General features: G+C 38.5%; 1 protein-coding gene across 2 annotated transcripts in view; it reads left to right on the top strand.

Annotated features, from left to right (window-relative positions):
- Positions 1-885: 885 nt before the first annotated feature.
- Positions 886-15,817, top strand: part of ROS1 (ROS proto-oncogene 1, receptor tyrosine kinase) — a 115,070-nt gene continuing 100,138 nt past the window's right edge. For both annotated transcript variants that reach the window (XM_081250805.1, XM_081250804.1), the window contains exons 1-4: positions 886-1,086; positions 10,045-10,089; positions 12,181-12,240; positions 14,316-14,342. In XM_081250805.1, the coding sequence (XP_081106931.1) occupies positions 964-1,086; positions 10,045-10,089; positions 12,181-12,240; positions 14,316-14,342 (255 nt within the window). In that variant the 5' untranslated portion in view covers positions 886-963. The remainder of the gene's footprint in view (positions 1,087-10,044; positions 10,090-12,180; positions 12,241-14,315; positions 14,343-15,817) is intronic.

The raw sequence follows: 15,817 nt of genomic DNA, 5'->3' as shown, positions 1-15,817 counted from the left end.
AAGACAAGGAAGTTGATTTGGTACTTCAGATTGTCATAAGAAAGAACACCAACACGAAAATATCTAGCCTTAAAGAGTTAACCCTCAGCAATCTAAAAAGTAGCTATCCAGAATGACTCACTTCTGTACATTGCCAATTTCAAATTCTTTGTTTCAGGCTTAAACTTTATCTTGATGCTGGGTTGACTGAAATTTGTACAATATTTCCTTTTCAGGGCTGTTACACTGGGACATATCTTAGGTTTCTGTGGTGGCTGGTTTCAGTTCTGTCTCAATAGACCTGATAAGGCTGTGTTTTAGTTAATATGTAGTGAAGTTCTGAAAGCGCTCTAACAAACTTCCTTGTCTTTAGCTAACCCTCAGAGTATTTGTCTATTAATTGCAGCTTTGTTTGCTTTTTCATTTTGAAATATGTATTTGGTTTCGAAGGGTTCTGTTTTCTCTCTCTGCTGCATCATTTGATTTGGGCGCTTTGATTTTTTTGATAATTCATTATTAGAATAGTATTACTGTTTGCTAAAGCATAGAGGGTCAAAACCCAATTTCCTGCATAGCTGAACAAACCTCAAAGAAGTGAAGTGGTGGAGGATCCACCGAATCTGATCCCGTCTCAGACTGCACGTGTCACATGCTTGCTGAAATGCAATTTGCGGTCTCTACTTTGTTTACTTTCCATGTGAAGCGCTCTCCTAAGACCTAACCTTTACGCAGTGGGTGACTTTCTTTATGGGAGTAAAAGGAAGCTATGTTATGAAATAGCTATTATGGGAATGATACAAGCTATCTAGGATTCAAAGGTCTAAACACTATTTTAAAAGGCAAAGATATTCCAACACATCAAAACAAACCCAAAAAATCCACCGGCCACTCTTTCAACTGAAGTGATGAAACCCAAAGAATTCAGATAGCTAAATGGAGAAAATGAGAAGAAAGTTCATCTAAGAATCCGCCATTGGTGAAGTGATGAAGAACATTTACTGGCTTGTTCTGAAACTTGTCAATTTTATGACTCTTGGCTGCATATGGATTTCTGTGGTACAGTGTACAATTTTAAACAGCTGCCTAAAGTCATGTGTAACTAACCTGGTAAGTTTTCCTGGTCTAATATTTGTCTTTGTAGAAACTAGAACATGTAGAATTCAGCTTGTTACAAATGCTTGAATTATTTTATCTTTATGAGAAGTTTTCTCATGAGAAGTTGGTAGCAAGGCAAGAAAGATTCTTTTTTCCAAAATAAGTTAGGAACATTAGTCATTACAGAAGGTAGGGCAGAGCTACTTTATTTCTTTAAGTTATCTGTTCATAGATCTTTTTTTTTTTTTTGCAGGGGGGGCATGGGTTTCGGGTAAATGAGGCTTAAATAAAATCAATTTTGCACACCTTAAAAAAATATCAGTTAAACTCATTTATTACAAAATCATTTATATTTGTCTTGAAGCATGAAATAGGTTCAGCCACAGGGCAATGCCTTCTAATTGCAGGCAGCAGTACTATTTATATTGTGGATGGATGACTGTATCGGGAGGTGGATGATGAGGGAAGCAGATGTAGGTGCCACAGAGAACATTTTATCTTACTATTAGTTATTATATATTTATATATTATTTTATGTATTATATATTTATATATAATAATTATTATTAAAAGACAGAATTGTTTGTAAATTCCCTTCTATCTGTGCATTTGTAATTCTTTTGGTGAGTTTTGTGGGACATTTATGATTTCCTTCTCATTTCTGGGTGTCATTCCTCCTATATATAGTGTTTCATGTCTTTTCAGTTATTTTGACTTAGTTGTGCTTAAAACAGTCACTGAATCAACTTTAAAAACCAAATACATTCTAGCCAGGGAAAGATACACTCTTCTTATCTAAAGACAAAGGAAATAGCATGATAGCTTACATGTGACAATACTTATAGTCATACTTTTAAAAATAATAAAAGTACTAAATACAATATTCACTATTATGCTGAGGTATTGGAGATAGAAGTCTATGGTAGAATAAAAAAGAAACATTTGTGTTATACTCTTGGCTTAATTTAAACTATAGTTTAAAACACTACTTAGGCTTACTATGGTTAATAGCACTTTTTAAAAAAAGTTTGGTATTTTATATAAATCTTTGCTGAAGACTTCACTGCTAAGAATGTAGAATTGTGTGCTTTAGATTTTTACAGTTGTAATCTAAATTTAAACATGGAAAAATGGGACTATTAAATGTTTTCTTTATTAAAAAATTAAAAAATTTTCTCTGATTATAACAGAACATATTAATTGTAAAATATTTATAAGATAGAGAAGAGCTAGAGAAGAATAAAAGAAAAACTCCTATAATTCCACCACTATTAACCTATGATTGTATTTTCTTTCAGTGTTTTCCCTCAAATATGTATATAATTTTTCACACAGTTGTGTACCCAGCTTTTTCACTGAGCATTTCATGGTGGGTTTTCTCCTATACTCTGAAGTTTTTATGGAAACAGGATCCTTAATATATTTAGAATATTCCATCGTATGAATGTACCACTGTAATTTGTTTATTAATTTCCCTACTATCAAAACTGATGTTGGTTGTTTCTCTTATTCTATTTGTTTTATTTTTTAGCTAAGTTTAGTTCTGTCTTATTTTGTGTGTGGGCTCCTTGATTTCAGGGCTTGGCAGGAGCAGTAGACAGTCTGTCCTTTGCCGAGTTGCCTTCCGCTCACCACCTACAGAGAAAGGCACAGCTGATGCGGCAGTGGCAGAAGACCCAGTCTGCCAATCTGACAGTAATCATGTCCTCCATCTGGGCCCCCCACACGGGGCTGGGGGGACAAAACCTCGGTGCAAGAACAGTGAACGGAGCCATGGGTCAGTGGAAAGATATAGAAAAGTGCTCGAGTTTATTTCACTGTTTGAATTTTTTTCTGTGCTATCCTTTTTAGCCTGGATTTTTGCTATGAAGGTCATCTTCGATTTCACTGAGTGGTCCTTTTTTTTTTAATTAAAATTTTTTTGCTTTATCATGCTGGGTATACAACATACTTCCTATAACTGCTAATTCATGTATTTCAACATTTCTAGAAAATTATTAGTCATCATTTCTCATAAGGTTGTCTCTACTATATCCTTTTCTTGCCTTCTGAGACTCTAATTGGATGTATATTATATTATTCTCACTGGGTGGTTCTTGATATTGAGGCATCTTTGTCTTTTAAAAAGAAACAAAAGAGTCTTGTACAAAGGAATGTTAGAATTGCTGTCCCAAAATGCACAAATCAGCGTTCTATGCTTGAGCATGGGTTTTACATTAATGGAGGAATCTGTATGTATTAGTTGAGTGTATTAACTGACCTGATATTTTAAAATTACATATGCCATGTGCTGCAGAGAACAAAAAATAATGTTCTTCAGAACACTAGTATTGTGAGATCCTTTATAAAAAAGAAACAAAAGAGATTCATGGTCAAATAATTTATGGAAAGGCTTTTTGCTATACCCTCTTTTTGTAGACCCACAGGACACAACCGCATATTAATGGCTTTGTTTAATCACAATTTTCTGATCTTCTTTGGCAACAAAACTCTTTTTTTGAGTGACAAATCTGAACAGCTGAGGGACTAGTGTTCAGAAGTGCTCTTTTACAAGTATCAACTCAATTCAAAAACAGACTATTAGAAACTATAGGATTCAGAAGGTTGTCCTGCTTAAAAAAATGTACTAACATCAATACCTTTCCTGTATATCAATATGTAACTGTATAACAAGAAAATGGAACAAAACCATAATCCAAAAATTCCATAAAATATCCAGAAATTAGCACAATTTGTACTGGTATAGGAATAGGCAAGCCAGTAAAACAGAATACACTCCAGAAACAATACCATGTACATAAGGGAGTGTGGAATATGATAAAGATGATCCTTCAAACCAAAGTGGGGCCATCCATTTAGAATGAAAAATAACTCCTTCCTTCAGCAGGCAAAAGAATAAGTAAACTGTGGCAATCCAGGAAATGGAATATTATTCTAAGCTAAAAAGAAACGAGCTATCAAGCCATGAAAGACATGGAGGAAACTTAAATGCATATTACTAAGTGAAAGAAGCCAATCTGAAAAGGCTGCATACTGTATGATTCCAACTGTATGACATTCTGGAAAAGGCAAAACTATGGAGATACTGGAAAGGTCAGGGGTTGAGAGGGATGGCATTGGGCTAGGGGGAGATGAACAGGTAGAACACAGAGGATTGTTAGAGCAGTGAAAATACTCTGTATGGTATTGATATCATAATGAGGGATATATCTCATTATACTTTTGTCCAAACACCAAGAGTGAAGGTAAGGTAAAATGTGGACTTCGGGTGATTATGGTTATGCAAATGTAGGTTCGTCCTTACTAAAAAATGTACTAGTCTGGTGAGTGGTGTTGATAATGGGGGAAGCTATGCATGTGTGGGGAAAGGGAGTTTATGGGAAATCTCTGTACCTTAATAATCTCAATTCTGCTGTAAACCTAAAGCTGCTTTAAAAAAAAAGTTTAAAAAAAGGATTAAAAAAATCCAACTCCTACATCACTACCAGATTCAAATAAATTCCAGGAGGCATTTAAAAAAAGATATGATTTAAATACAAACAGACAAATAGCAAAACCAAACAAGACCTCATCCTATAAAAATATTAGAATAAATTAGGGATGAATATTTCTATAATCTTGGGATGGGAATGCCTTAAGAAGCCTGCTTCAAAAATCCAGGATCACTAAAAGAAATTATTAATAAATTCAACTGCTAGAAACTAACTATATGACAATAAACGGGAGACAATAAAAACAAAGCCAAAGAATGGAAAAAAGTATGATAAACACAATTTTACCAACTCGTATATATATATATAGGAGTATTTAAATTAAGTTTAGAACATGAAGACTTTAAAAAAGAAGAACTATGAATGGTTAAAAAACATGTGAAAAATGTTCAACCTCACAGCAACCATAGAATTGCACAGAAAGAATGAATTATCAATTTTCTTCTATCAGATTGGCAGAGATAAAAAATTTTACAGTTGGCCAAGTTTGGATAAGCTGGGACTTTCATGTGCTGTTGGCTAGGATGTAAGTTGATAGATTTCTAGAAAACAGTGGGTTAATAAATGTCAAAATTAAAAGAGAAAATATACTTTTAACACTGAACATCAAGAAATTTATCTGAAGAGATTATTGCATAACTAACGATATGTCTGCAAAAGGCTGTTTATAGCAAATTTGCACATAATATTAATATTAGATTCCTAAGCACCTGGCACTGTACTATAATAATGAATATATGATTTAATTGAATCCTCACAGAACTTTATGTTTATTAATATTATCCTACTTATGTTTCAGATGAGAATACTAAGTTTAAACAGCATAGGTAACTTTCAAAATATCACATCAGGAGCAAATATCATATATGGGATTAAAATACAGATCATTCTGCTCTGTTTCATTATTAGGGTAGGAAGTAAAGAATGAAATTAGTTCCGGCTGAGGCGGGCAAGATAGAAAAGCTTATGCCAAGAAGTAGGTGTTGGGTTGAGTTTTTAAGATCCGGGACTGGGATTGTGTCTTTCAAGCAGGTAATTGGAGCAGGTGGAACTAAGTTAAACGACGAGGATCCTAAGTCCAACGTGAGGAATTTGGTGCAGACTACAGGCAGCATCTGTGCTTTGGTTAAGAGCACAGGCTCTGGAGGCTCTGGAGCACAGGTACGGAGGCTCCGAACCGTATTCAAATCCTAACTCTTGGACAATTTACAAGACTTCCCTGGGTATCAGCTGCACAATGGAATTAGCAATAGTACCTGTTGAATAGGGTTGTTGGGACGTTAAATAAGACAGTGTAAAACACCAAGAAGAGTGGCTGGAATGTGGGAATCACTCACTAATGTTAGCTGTGATAATGAGGAGGAAGGGAATGGAGAGGGAGTGGAGATCAGGAAAGAGGGTTGACAAATCTGCTTCATCAGAACCCCCTAGACTCAACTCAGGAAGCTACCTTGCCCAAGACCATTTATGGGCACGCCATTCAGCCTGTTAAATTTAATTTTGAGAGCTGCCAACAGAAGGACTTAATACTGTTACAGTGTGACTTTATGGTCATCAAGAAACATCTGTTGCTTTATTGTTTAAAAACTACCCAGCATCTACCCTTTTGCTTTTATGAACTAACCCTGATTTTTTTGAAGGGGTAGGAAAAAATTCAATTGCAAATTCACCATCTTACACTTGGTTGTATATGGTTGTGTTTCAGTCACACAAAGGGGAATCAAAGGCTTCATTTTGAACAAAATTGTGAAAGCAAAGAACTGTGAATATGTGCTTGCACAATTAATCTAAAAGATACAGTTTTGTTTTTTGTTTTTTTTTTTGCGGTACGCGGGTCTCTCACTGTTGTGGCCTCTGCTGTTGCAGAGCACAGGCTCCGGACGTGCAGGCTCAGAGGCCATGGCTCACGGGCCTAGCCGCTCCGTGGCATGTGGGATCTTCCCGGACCAGGGCACGAACCCGAATCCCCTGCATCGGCAGGCGAACTCTCAACCACTGCGCCACCAGGGAAGCCCTAGAGGAATCTTTATTTACACATCAAATGAGAGGAAAAAAGTCAACATTTGTCCTTTGGTTCCTGTGTCTGATTACTTCTCAAGTAAACCCCCATGACGCTAGGTCACTGGATGATGCTTCCAAGAGACATGACTTCTGGACCATTCCTGAGTAGTAGGCCATGTTGAATTCATGGATTTATTCCTTCAGCTTATAGTTATTGAACACTCATTATCCCTCTGGCACCGTTCTAGATGCTGGAGAGAGTGGAGAGCAAAATGGATGGTACTTACGTGGAAGGGAGAGAGAGGGCTCCACGAACTCAGTAATGGCCCCTTTTCTCTTCCCTCTGAAAAGCACAGACTGTTTGGAAGGCCACAACAGATGCTTAAGCCACCTCCCAAGCCCCTATAGATTTTCGATTGTCTCTTGGAACGTATCTTGCTTGTAGTGCTGGGTCAGCCCAGGACAGATGGCATGCTCCTTGCTGAATTAATCACCTCTCCAATTCAATGGTTCGAATTCAGCAACTTTTAAGGGGAGGTTCTGCTCAATACCAATTAGAGTTACTAAAAATATTCACTTACTTTTCCTCTGCCTATAATTCTAAGTCAATGAGTGAGGCAGGTTGACAAATTAGATCATATCCATGTAGGGCTATTCGGGTGCATATCTGATTATCACAGACTCAGCATTGCCATCCTTTGTAAGTCCTTCTGCTCAAAAATGACCAGGGACAGGATGGACAATTTATAGACTTTTCCCACCTTAGTTTCCATTTCTTTTATTTTCCTCCAGCACAAAAAAGTTCTTAAAATTTGTGAAAATGTGAGAAATAAACAGAGTAATCTGTTGTTTTACTATAAGAAAAATTCTGAATTTGTATTTTTCCTCTGTTCTTAATAAGACTGCTTTTAAAACAGAAAGATGCCATGTGCCATCAGGCAGGGCTAGAAGGCCTGATCCCCATTTTGACACATGGCAGCTGCTGCACTTGCTTGCACACATGTGTACATACACACTGCATCTGTGTAAAGCCTAGAATGTGTCTGAAAATTGGGCTTTTAAAAATTAATATCAATCTCATATCTATCTATGAGAAAAATGAGACTTTAGTTTTGGTTTGTTTTAAGAAAAAAAACAAACACCCTGACTTCATTGAACTATTGGCAAAAAAATATGATGCCATGACTGTGTGAATGAAGAGAGGATGGTCTTCAACTGAAATGCTGTTAAATATTCACCACGCTTGACCTATTGGGCATTTGTGAACAATCTAGAAATTTCTGGGTTGTGACTGTACATTTAACTTGGTGATTCATGAGAAAGCCAGAGGGGAATCTAGTAACTCTTGATGACAATGGGTGGTTTTCTGTTTCATTTTACAGTAGCAGGCTCTAGTAGTCACCTACAAGTCGTTTCATTTGTGAGATCCAAGAGTAGAGCAGGAAGATGGATACGGATACTTAAAAGCACAACAGCTCTGTAACCATGAACAGATATGGTTACTTTCCTGCTTAGTGAAAATTGCACACCCAACCCCCTAACACCCCGCCCCCGCCCCAAAGGAAAAAACAACCTGTTTCAGCAGTGGCTTCCTTTAGGCATATGTAAATCCCTTCCTGGAAAGTTACGAAACCCCCGTTAATCCCACCTGTGAATGATTGTAGTATTTAACCCAGAGGTTAGTTCCTATAATGCTCATTTCATGAAAAGCCCCCCACCCCCATTTTTAGTGGTTAGTTTGTATAAAGCAAGCTCCAGACTGTAAGCCTGAAAAACCACAGTATTCCCAAACAGGCAGAATTTCCAGCAAAATAGTGTGAAGGCGACAGGGTTAACAGTCTTAAAGTCATTATTCAGACAAACTGAAAGTCTCTAAGTATGATGGTATAGGCCACCATAACCTTGGAGTCCTTTGAATGAGTTTTTGCACATGACACATATAATTGTATACGTGATTAGCATAGTCATCAATCTGTTTCAGGTATGCATATCCTATATTTATGTTTTAAAGCCCCCAGTACCACCTTTGTCTCTGCATGAGACAATTTAAGTGAGTTGCTGGTATCAGGACATTGTGGCATTCTCCGGGTCATGTGGTTGGCAATTTACTCAAGAAAATTTGAACATAATGTTTTTTTCATTACCCTTATTGTTTTTTAAACCATAGTTTTATACAAAACTATTTCATCTGTCTTCTGGTGGTACAGTATTTACAACAGAATGGTTATATGTTAAATGGTTGACTTTTCAACCAACTCAAACACCTGGTTAGCATAAATCTTTTAATAGTAATGCCATTCCATTAACTCCTTTGTTACCAGAACTTCTGAAAATCCCTTTGCTAAAGAGTTGGAGACTGACTGGCTATATAAACCCCAAATACTGCATAGCCATGAGAATTAAGATGTACTATTCATATTAGTACATGAGACTTTATAAGGAACAAAATCAAGTTGTTTCTGGGCTTCAGGTTATTAATCTCATGATCAAATAGTCTGTTTAGCTTATGACTTCATTTTCCCACTTCTGAATTTCATATCCAAGCTCACTAATGATTTCTATACTGGGAGCAATTTCTTGGATGGAGGAAAATAGTTTTTCCATTATCAAAAAAAAAATCCAAAATAATAAATATGGAAACACAAGAAAGAGATACACCTTGAAAAATCTTGCCTAGGGAAATGCCCACATTTTTACCTTGTGTGTAATGAATGCAAATTTATACAGAGTTAGGTTGGAATATGAATATTTTTGTATAGTCTGTTATATAATGTTAATTAAATGCAGTCAATGGTTGTTTCAGTCTCTTAAAAAAATAAGAAAGAAAAATGCAAACATAATTCATCTGTAATCCAGCAGTCCTTGATTAATTGACTAATTCACAGACTTATTTAATACTATGTAGAACCTCTCCATTGTTCTTAACTACTCCTTTTGTCTACACCCCAACTCCCAACTTTATCATTTCTGCAGAGTCCTTAAGCATTACATCTTAGACAGGCATACTTCGTTTTACTGCACTCTGCATATATTGCAGTTTTTTGCAAATTGAAGATTTGTGGTAACCTTGTGTTGTCTGATGATGGTTAGCATTTTTTTAGGAATAAAGTATTTTAAATTAAGGTATGCACATTATGTTTTTTAAACATAGTGCTATTACACACTTAATAGACTACTGTAGTGCAAACATAACTTTTATATGCACTGGGAAACCAAAAAATTTGTGTGATTCTATTTGTTTCGGTGGTCTGGAACTGAACTTGCGATATCTCCAAGGTATGCCTGTTAATTTGCACTGGCAATTTGTCTGGTTTTAAAAATGACTGATTTAACAACTTTGAAACAGTTGGCTCCTTACTTTACAGTTAGAAAACACTGAGGAGGCAACACTACTCCAGGAAGCTTTAAAAAAAAGGTGGGGTAGTTATACTGAACACAGGATTGATAGGGGTGTTCACTCCTTCCTTCTTCATTTCAGGGCAGACAGCTTGATGTCAGCACACCATACAATCTGAGTGAACCGGTGAGTAATCTCTTCCACCTCCTGGGACTTTATAGTGTTTGCATTGATAAAAAAGGGACAATGGTCAGGTTTGATCATCATAGAATAATTCCTAAATAAAAGCTCATTTATTTGTGCCTGATGGAGGAAGCTGGATGGAAAACAGAGAGAAGTCTGAATCACAGAGTATTCAAACATGAGTTCAGGAACAGTGTGTTGAAGTGTAAAGAGCACAGGACTAAGCCATGACCATGATTTTGATTCTACATTGCTATGTGACTTTGGGCAAATTCCTTAAAATTTCTGAGATGTAGTTAAAACTACTAAAGTATGTGTATTCTGAAAGGGTTGGATTAGATAATCTCCACTGGTTCTTCTAATAATTACATTTATGGTTTTATCACTATTCTGCACCTATATCCATTTACTCAACAAGCGTTTAGGGACTCCAAGTGTAAGACTAAACCAGACACTGTGCTGGGTAGTAGAGACTTAAGAATGAGTAAAATAGGGTCTCTGTTTTAAAGGACTCTCAACCTTGTGGGAGAGACAGACACACGGATAAAACCACGGCCAGACAGCCATGTGAGAGTCAGATCAGCAGTGTGTAGGAGGAGCAAAGAGAATACATAAGAGGAAAAGCACTTGCTTGCCTGCATGGCTAAAACTAGAAAGATGGACTAGAGGGGAGAGGTACACCGGTCAGAGGGAGCCTTCGTGCCAAGACACAACGGTTTCAGAGAGCTTGACTGGTGCAGGAGAAGAGGAGGATTTCAGCTTGCTTGGAGGACAGGGCGTGTGTGCAGAGATGGCAGGTAGAAGAGGTTGGCAAGCTAGGCAGGCCCACATGGTGGAGAGCTGTGAGTACCATGTTGGTAATTTGGTTTCAGTGACACATAAGGTTTTAGGTAAGAGAAGGATATGATTAGGTTTTGTTTTAAAAAGATCACTCCAAGTGTGGAAACAAGAGAGGTCCCACATGAGGCTGTTGGCAAGCGGTGGCAGGCACAGAAAAGCAAGGGCAGTGAGTGAGCGAGGAACCCAGATAGAATCCAGGTAACGAAGGGGTGAGTCAATAGGACTTGATGATGGATTGTCCATGGGGCAAGGGGATGGCAGAAAGAGAAGCCACCCTGGTTCCTGGCTCGGGCAGCTCAGAAGATTGAAGCATACTAATGGGAAACGCAGGAGAGTGAGCAAATTAGAGGGTAGAAAGTGAGGAATCTGATGTTTCATTTGCTGAATTTGAGGTATTGTAGGGACTTAAATGGAGATATCTAATGAGCAATTGGAAATCTGTGTCTGGAGCTCCAGAAGGAGTCTCAGCTGAGGTTCACATGTGGGGGTTATTGACACCTTGCAAGGTTGAAGCTGAGGTGGGGGATGAGTTCACTTGGAGAACTTGAAGAGTGAGAAGAGAAAAAGTTGAGGATAGGACACAAACACAGAAGGAGTAAGGAGAGGAAAAAAGAGATGGCAAAGTAGAAGGAACTGAGAAAAAGGTGGGATCTAGGTGTCATCATGGCCTGTGGACGGAAAGGTCAACACAATCACAGGCACAGACAAACCAGGTAAGGGAAGGAGGAACTGGCTGAATCTGTTCAGTAGGAGGCCAGGGCAGCTCTGCAAGCAGGTTTTCAGAGCAGCTAAGGGGTGAAAGCCAGCTAGTGGGCAGCTGACTTCCCAAACTGTCCACCTACTTAGGTTTTGATGGGCTGCCTTCTGTTTGAGTCCCCAGCTTTGCTTTATGTTTGTTGTGTGAGAACACCCCATTGACCTATATAATATGCTTGATGCCACGCTGTCCTGGACTTAACCTGCTGCCAAGCACCCAATGGACAGTGCATTCCCTGAAGGTCTGGTGCTCTCTGGGATCCAGGCCTGCCCGCCCCAGGCTGGACTCCACTCAGCAATGCTGAGCTGCACCAAGACCTGTCTGCCTGTAAATATGTCAGCTCTGCTTAGAATTCCAAAGGTCCTGATCCTTGTGAGGCCACAGATCCCTTGGTAGATTTCTATTTCAGAAAAACTTCATGTCACTATTTGCACTTTCGGGTGACAAGAAAAAATCATCCTTCTTCAGTCATCATTGTCTCTTATTGTCTCTTGTAGTGCATCCAAGGATGTCATTTTTGGACCTCTGCAGATCAGGAAAACTGTACTTTAAAGTGTGTAAGTATTAATTATGTTTCTGTTTTGATACTAATGTTTCCCTTAAGAGAAATGTTCTCCAAGAGGATTCCCATTTCAGCTTCCATTGGCTGTCGATTAGTTTGCTTGACTCTAAAGCAAAAGTATGAGTAATACATAGTAATAGAAAAAATGAGATCAACATTATTAATGCAACTGGAGATGGAGGGAAGTTAATGCAAACCATGGAACCTGGAGATGACCAGTTGCTCCAAATTATAAAGGCCTTTCAGTAGAATGTTAGGTATTTGTTAAATTTCCTAGCCCTGCACTTCTCAAATTTTAATATGCAAATATCGGGGATCTTGCTAAAATGCAGACTCTGATTCAGTAGGTTTTGGGCAGGACCTGAAATTTTGCACTCGTAACAAGCTCCCAGGTGATGCAATGCTTGTTGTTTCCAGACCACACTTTGGATAACAGGGTCCTAGGTCGTGTTCAGTTTCTCTTCAGGGAACATGGTAGCAATCTCATCCAGAGGGCACAAACACCTGGGTTTACTCCACTTTGTATAGGAAATACGTCCCCAGTACTTTATTTTTCATTTTTCATTTATCCTGGCTTTGCCAATTAGTGTGTGACTTTGTTAAGGTACTTCACCCTTGGTATTTTGCTTTCCTTATCGATAAATGAGGATAATAATTGAATCTCCCTGCTAGGGATAGTGCCTGTTACACTATAATTACTCCAATCTCATGGCTAAGAATTTTGTAATTTAAAAATGGGTCGCAGGGCTTCCCTGGTGGCGCAGTGGTTGAGAGTCTGCCTGCTGATGCAGGGGACACGGGTTCATGCCCAGGTCCGGGAAGATCCCACATGCCGCGGAGCAACTAAGCCCCTGCGCCAAAACTACTGAGCCTGCGCTCTAGAGCCCGCAAGCCACAACTGCTGAGCCCATGTGCCACAACTACTGAAGCCTGTGTGCCTAGAGCCTGTGCTGTGCAACAAGAGAAGCCACTGCAATGAGAAGCCCGCGCACCACAACAAAGAGCAGCCCTCGCTCGCTGCAACTAGAGAAAAGCCTACGCACAGCAACAAAGACCCAATGCAGCCAAAAATAAATAAATAAATAAATTTATAAAAAAAGAGAAAAAACGGGTTTCTTTGTTCAAGTTGTTCAAGTCAGAGATTAAATCAGTTAGGATCATGATAACTTTAGGTAATATCATTTTCTATTAATGACTCAAATTATAGCATTGAGATTTAAATCCATCATTAACATCTCCTTATGTACAGTCCTTATAGCTTTTCTTATATAGTGTGTCTTCACAGATCTCTGCTATGGGAGTCACTTAAAACCCACTCTCATGCTTGTGACTGTGTGCTTCATAGAATGGAATTTACCAAAAGATGGAGCAGATACCGTCTGCACTTGGGAATTATTACACACTCTAAAAACACTTTTCCTTCTCCTTGGTAGCACTTTGTCCAAATGTCAATTTAAATCATTATTTGTCTAGTTACATGTTTAGTATCCTTTGCCGACATGTAAGCCCATCAAGGCAGGATCCTCTCTGTCTTGTTCACACTGTGTCCCTTGCACTGAACACAGTGAGGGGCTCGTAGCAGGTGCTCAGATCGCACTTGCTGAGTGAGTGAATGGGAAGTACGATTTGTTGCCAGTAACAGTCCAGGAAGCAGAGTGGACGCTGGAGCAGCCAGTCTGGGCAGAGGAACCCACTGGCCTTTCCTAGCCAGAGCTGTTGGTGGTTTTCATTTCAGGTTCTGTCTCCCCGGGCACCTGCCAACACCCCTTCATTCTCTAGCCTGGCCCATGACAGATTACCTCTTAACTGACTGGGATTTTTTAGTAGACATCATGCATCCCTGTTTCTCCAATGGTGCAAAGCATAATTTTTATAGCTATTTGTACAGCAGCCTTCCTGGATGGAAGGCCCATCTATGGGCTCCCTTGCTTCTGATATTTTTTTATTGATTATTTTGTCAGTGGTGGAGCAAGAAATTAATTTGGAAGAAACGCCTAGCTAAGTGTCATTAAAATTATTTACAACTTTAGAGATTTTCAATAATTTTACTTTCCTTTTCTTTCTATGCAGAATGATACCTATGCTGCTGTTTGTGAGGTGAGTGTCAGTCACTTACAGAAAACAGGTCATTAAACCCCATGTCCTTCTCTCTCGTCCTTAAAAAGCTGTTAAAATAAGAATGAAGAAAACGGAGTCACTCTTAATGCGCAGAAATGTTCTTCCTGGGAGTGTTCTACTCTGGCTATAGAAATGACTGTGTAATTCCATGTTGACAGAAGTATTTGCTGCGCTTTATATATCTGTGTGCCTACCTAAAATGCATATATGAATATATATAGATGTGTGTATGCACACACACGCATTCACATATGTACATGTATATGACTCTAATCTGGTTTGAAAGGTTCTGATTACTGAAGCCTGGGTGGGAGAGGGTGGCAGGAAAAGAGGAAAAGGCACATGGAGAACTATCCTCATCTCCGCTGATTTCATTTCTTCCCCATAAAGCCTATGCGCTATCATTAATACAGTGCATTAGAAGAGATCCCTTTACACAGGGAGATCAGCTTAGTGCTTTGTGACAACCTAGAGGGGTGGGATAGGGAGGGTGGGAGGGAGACGCAAAAGGGAAGAGATATGGGGACATATGTATATGTATAGCTGATTCACTTTGTTATAAAGCAGAAACTAACACACCATTGTAAAGCAATTATACTCCAATAAAGATGTTAAAAAAAAAGGAGAGATCCCTTTAGTTACAATTTTCGTCCTTATTCAGCGAACTCTTTCAACAACAATTTGAAACACAGCTTTTTAAAATTTTAATTTTAACTAATTAATTTACTTCCTGCTATGACAATAAGGGACCTTGTGCAGACTCTGGTGCCCAGGTCTCTTCTTATCAACGCCTCCCCGCCATCCCTGCCCCCAGTCTCCCTCCCCCTAGGAGCTCCCTCTCCTGCGCTTGACTTTCTTCTCCCTTCAGAAAGACCTTGGGATTTTGATCTTTTCTTACTCAATCTCCTTCAACTAAACTTCCCTGTCCTGGATTCCATACCCTTCAGAATTCATTTTAGTTTATTTGACAATAAGCATTTATGATGAAAATGCATTATTTCTCACTTTAACATCTATGCTGTATTCTATTTAAAATGTCCTTGAAACCAGAGAACAGAACTATCCTATCTTGCCTGAGGAAGAAACAGAGATTGTCATTCATTAGTAAAATAGAAAAATTTCATTTGAGTGGAAAATAAAGTAAAAACAAAAAAGTAAATTGGAATATTTTCTCAATAGTCTGCAGCAACCCTGTACCTGAGTGATTTTTCCTTGGGGGTGGCTGGTGATTGAGTTGGGTAAGAAGAGATAAAACTGAGAAGAAAATTTGCCCCGTATGTAAATAGATAATTAACGTTCTTTCCTGATTGACATTAAAAAAAAAAAAAAAAAGACTGCCTGAGAACTCTCTTATGTGACCAAAATAAAAGCAGCCAAAAAAACAGTCCCTGGAGGATTGTGTTTAGAAGCCAGAGAGAGTTAAAGTGTCTCAAACGTTGAAGCAGCCCAGGACT

This window comes from Mesoplodon bidens (genome assembly GCF_964165515.1).
Source record: "Mesoplodon bidens genome assembly, chromosome: 12".
In the NCBI taxonomy this organism is placed as follows: domain Eukaryota; kingdom Metazoa; phylum Chordata; class Mammalia; order Artiodactyla; family Ziphiidae; genus Mesoplodon; species Mesoplodon bidens.
Note: the sequence above shows the minus strand (reverse complement) of the source record. Positions and strands in the feature narration are given on the sequence as shown.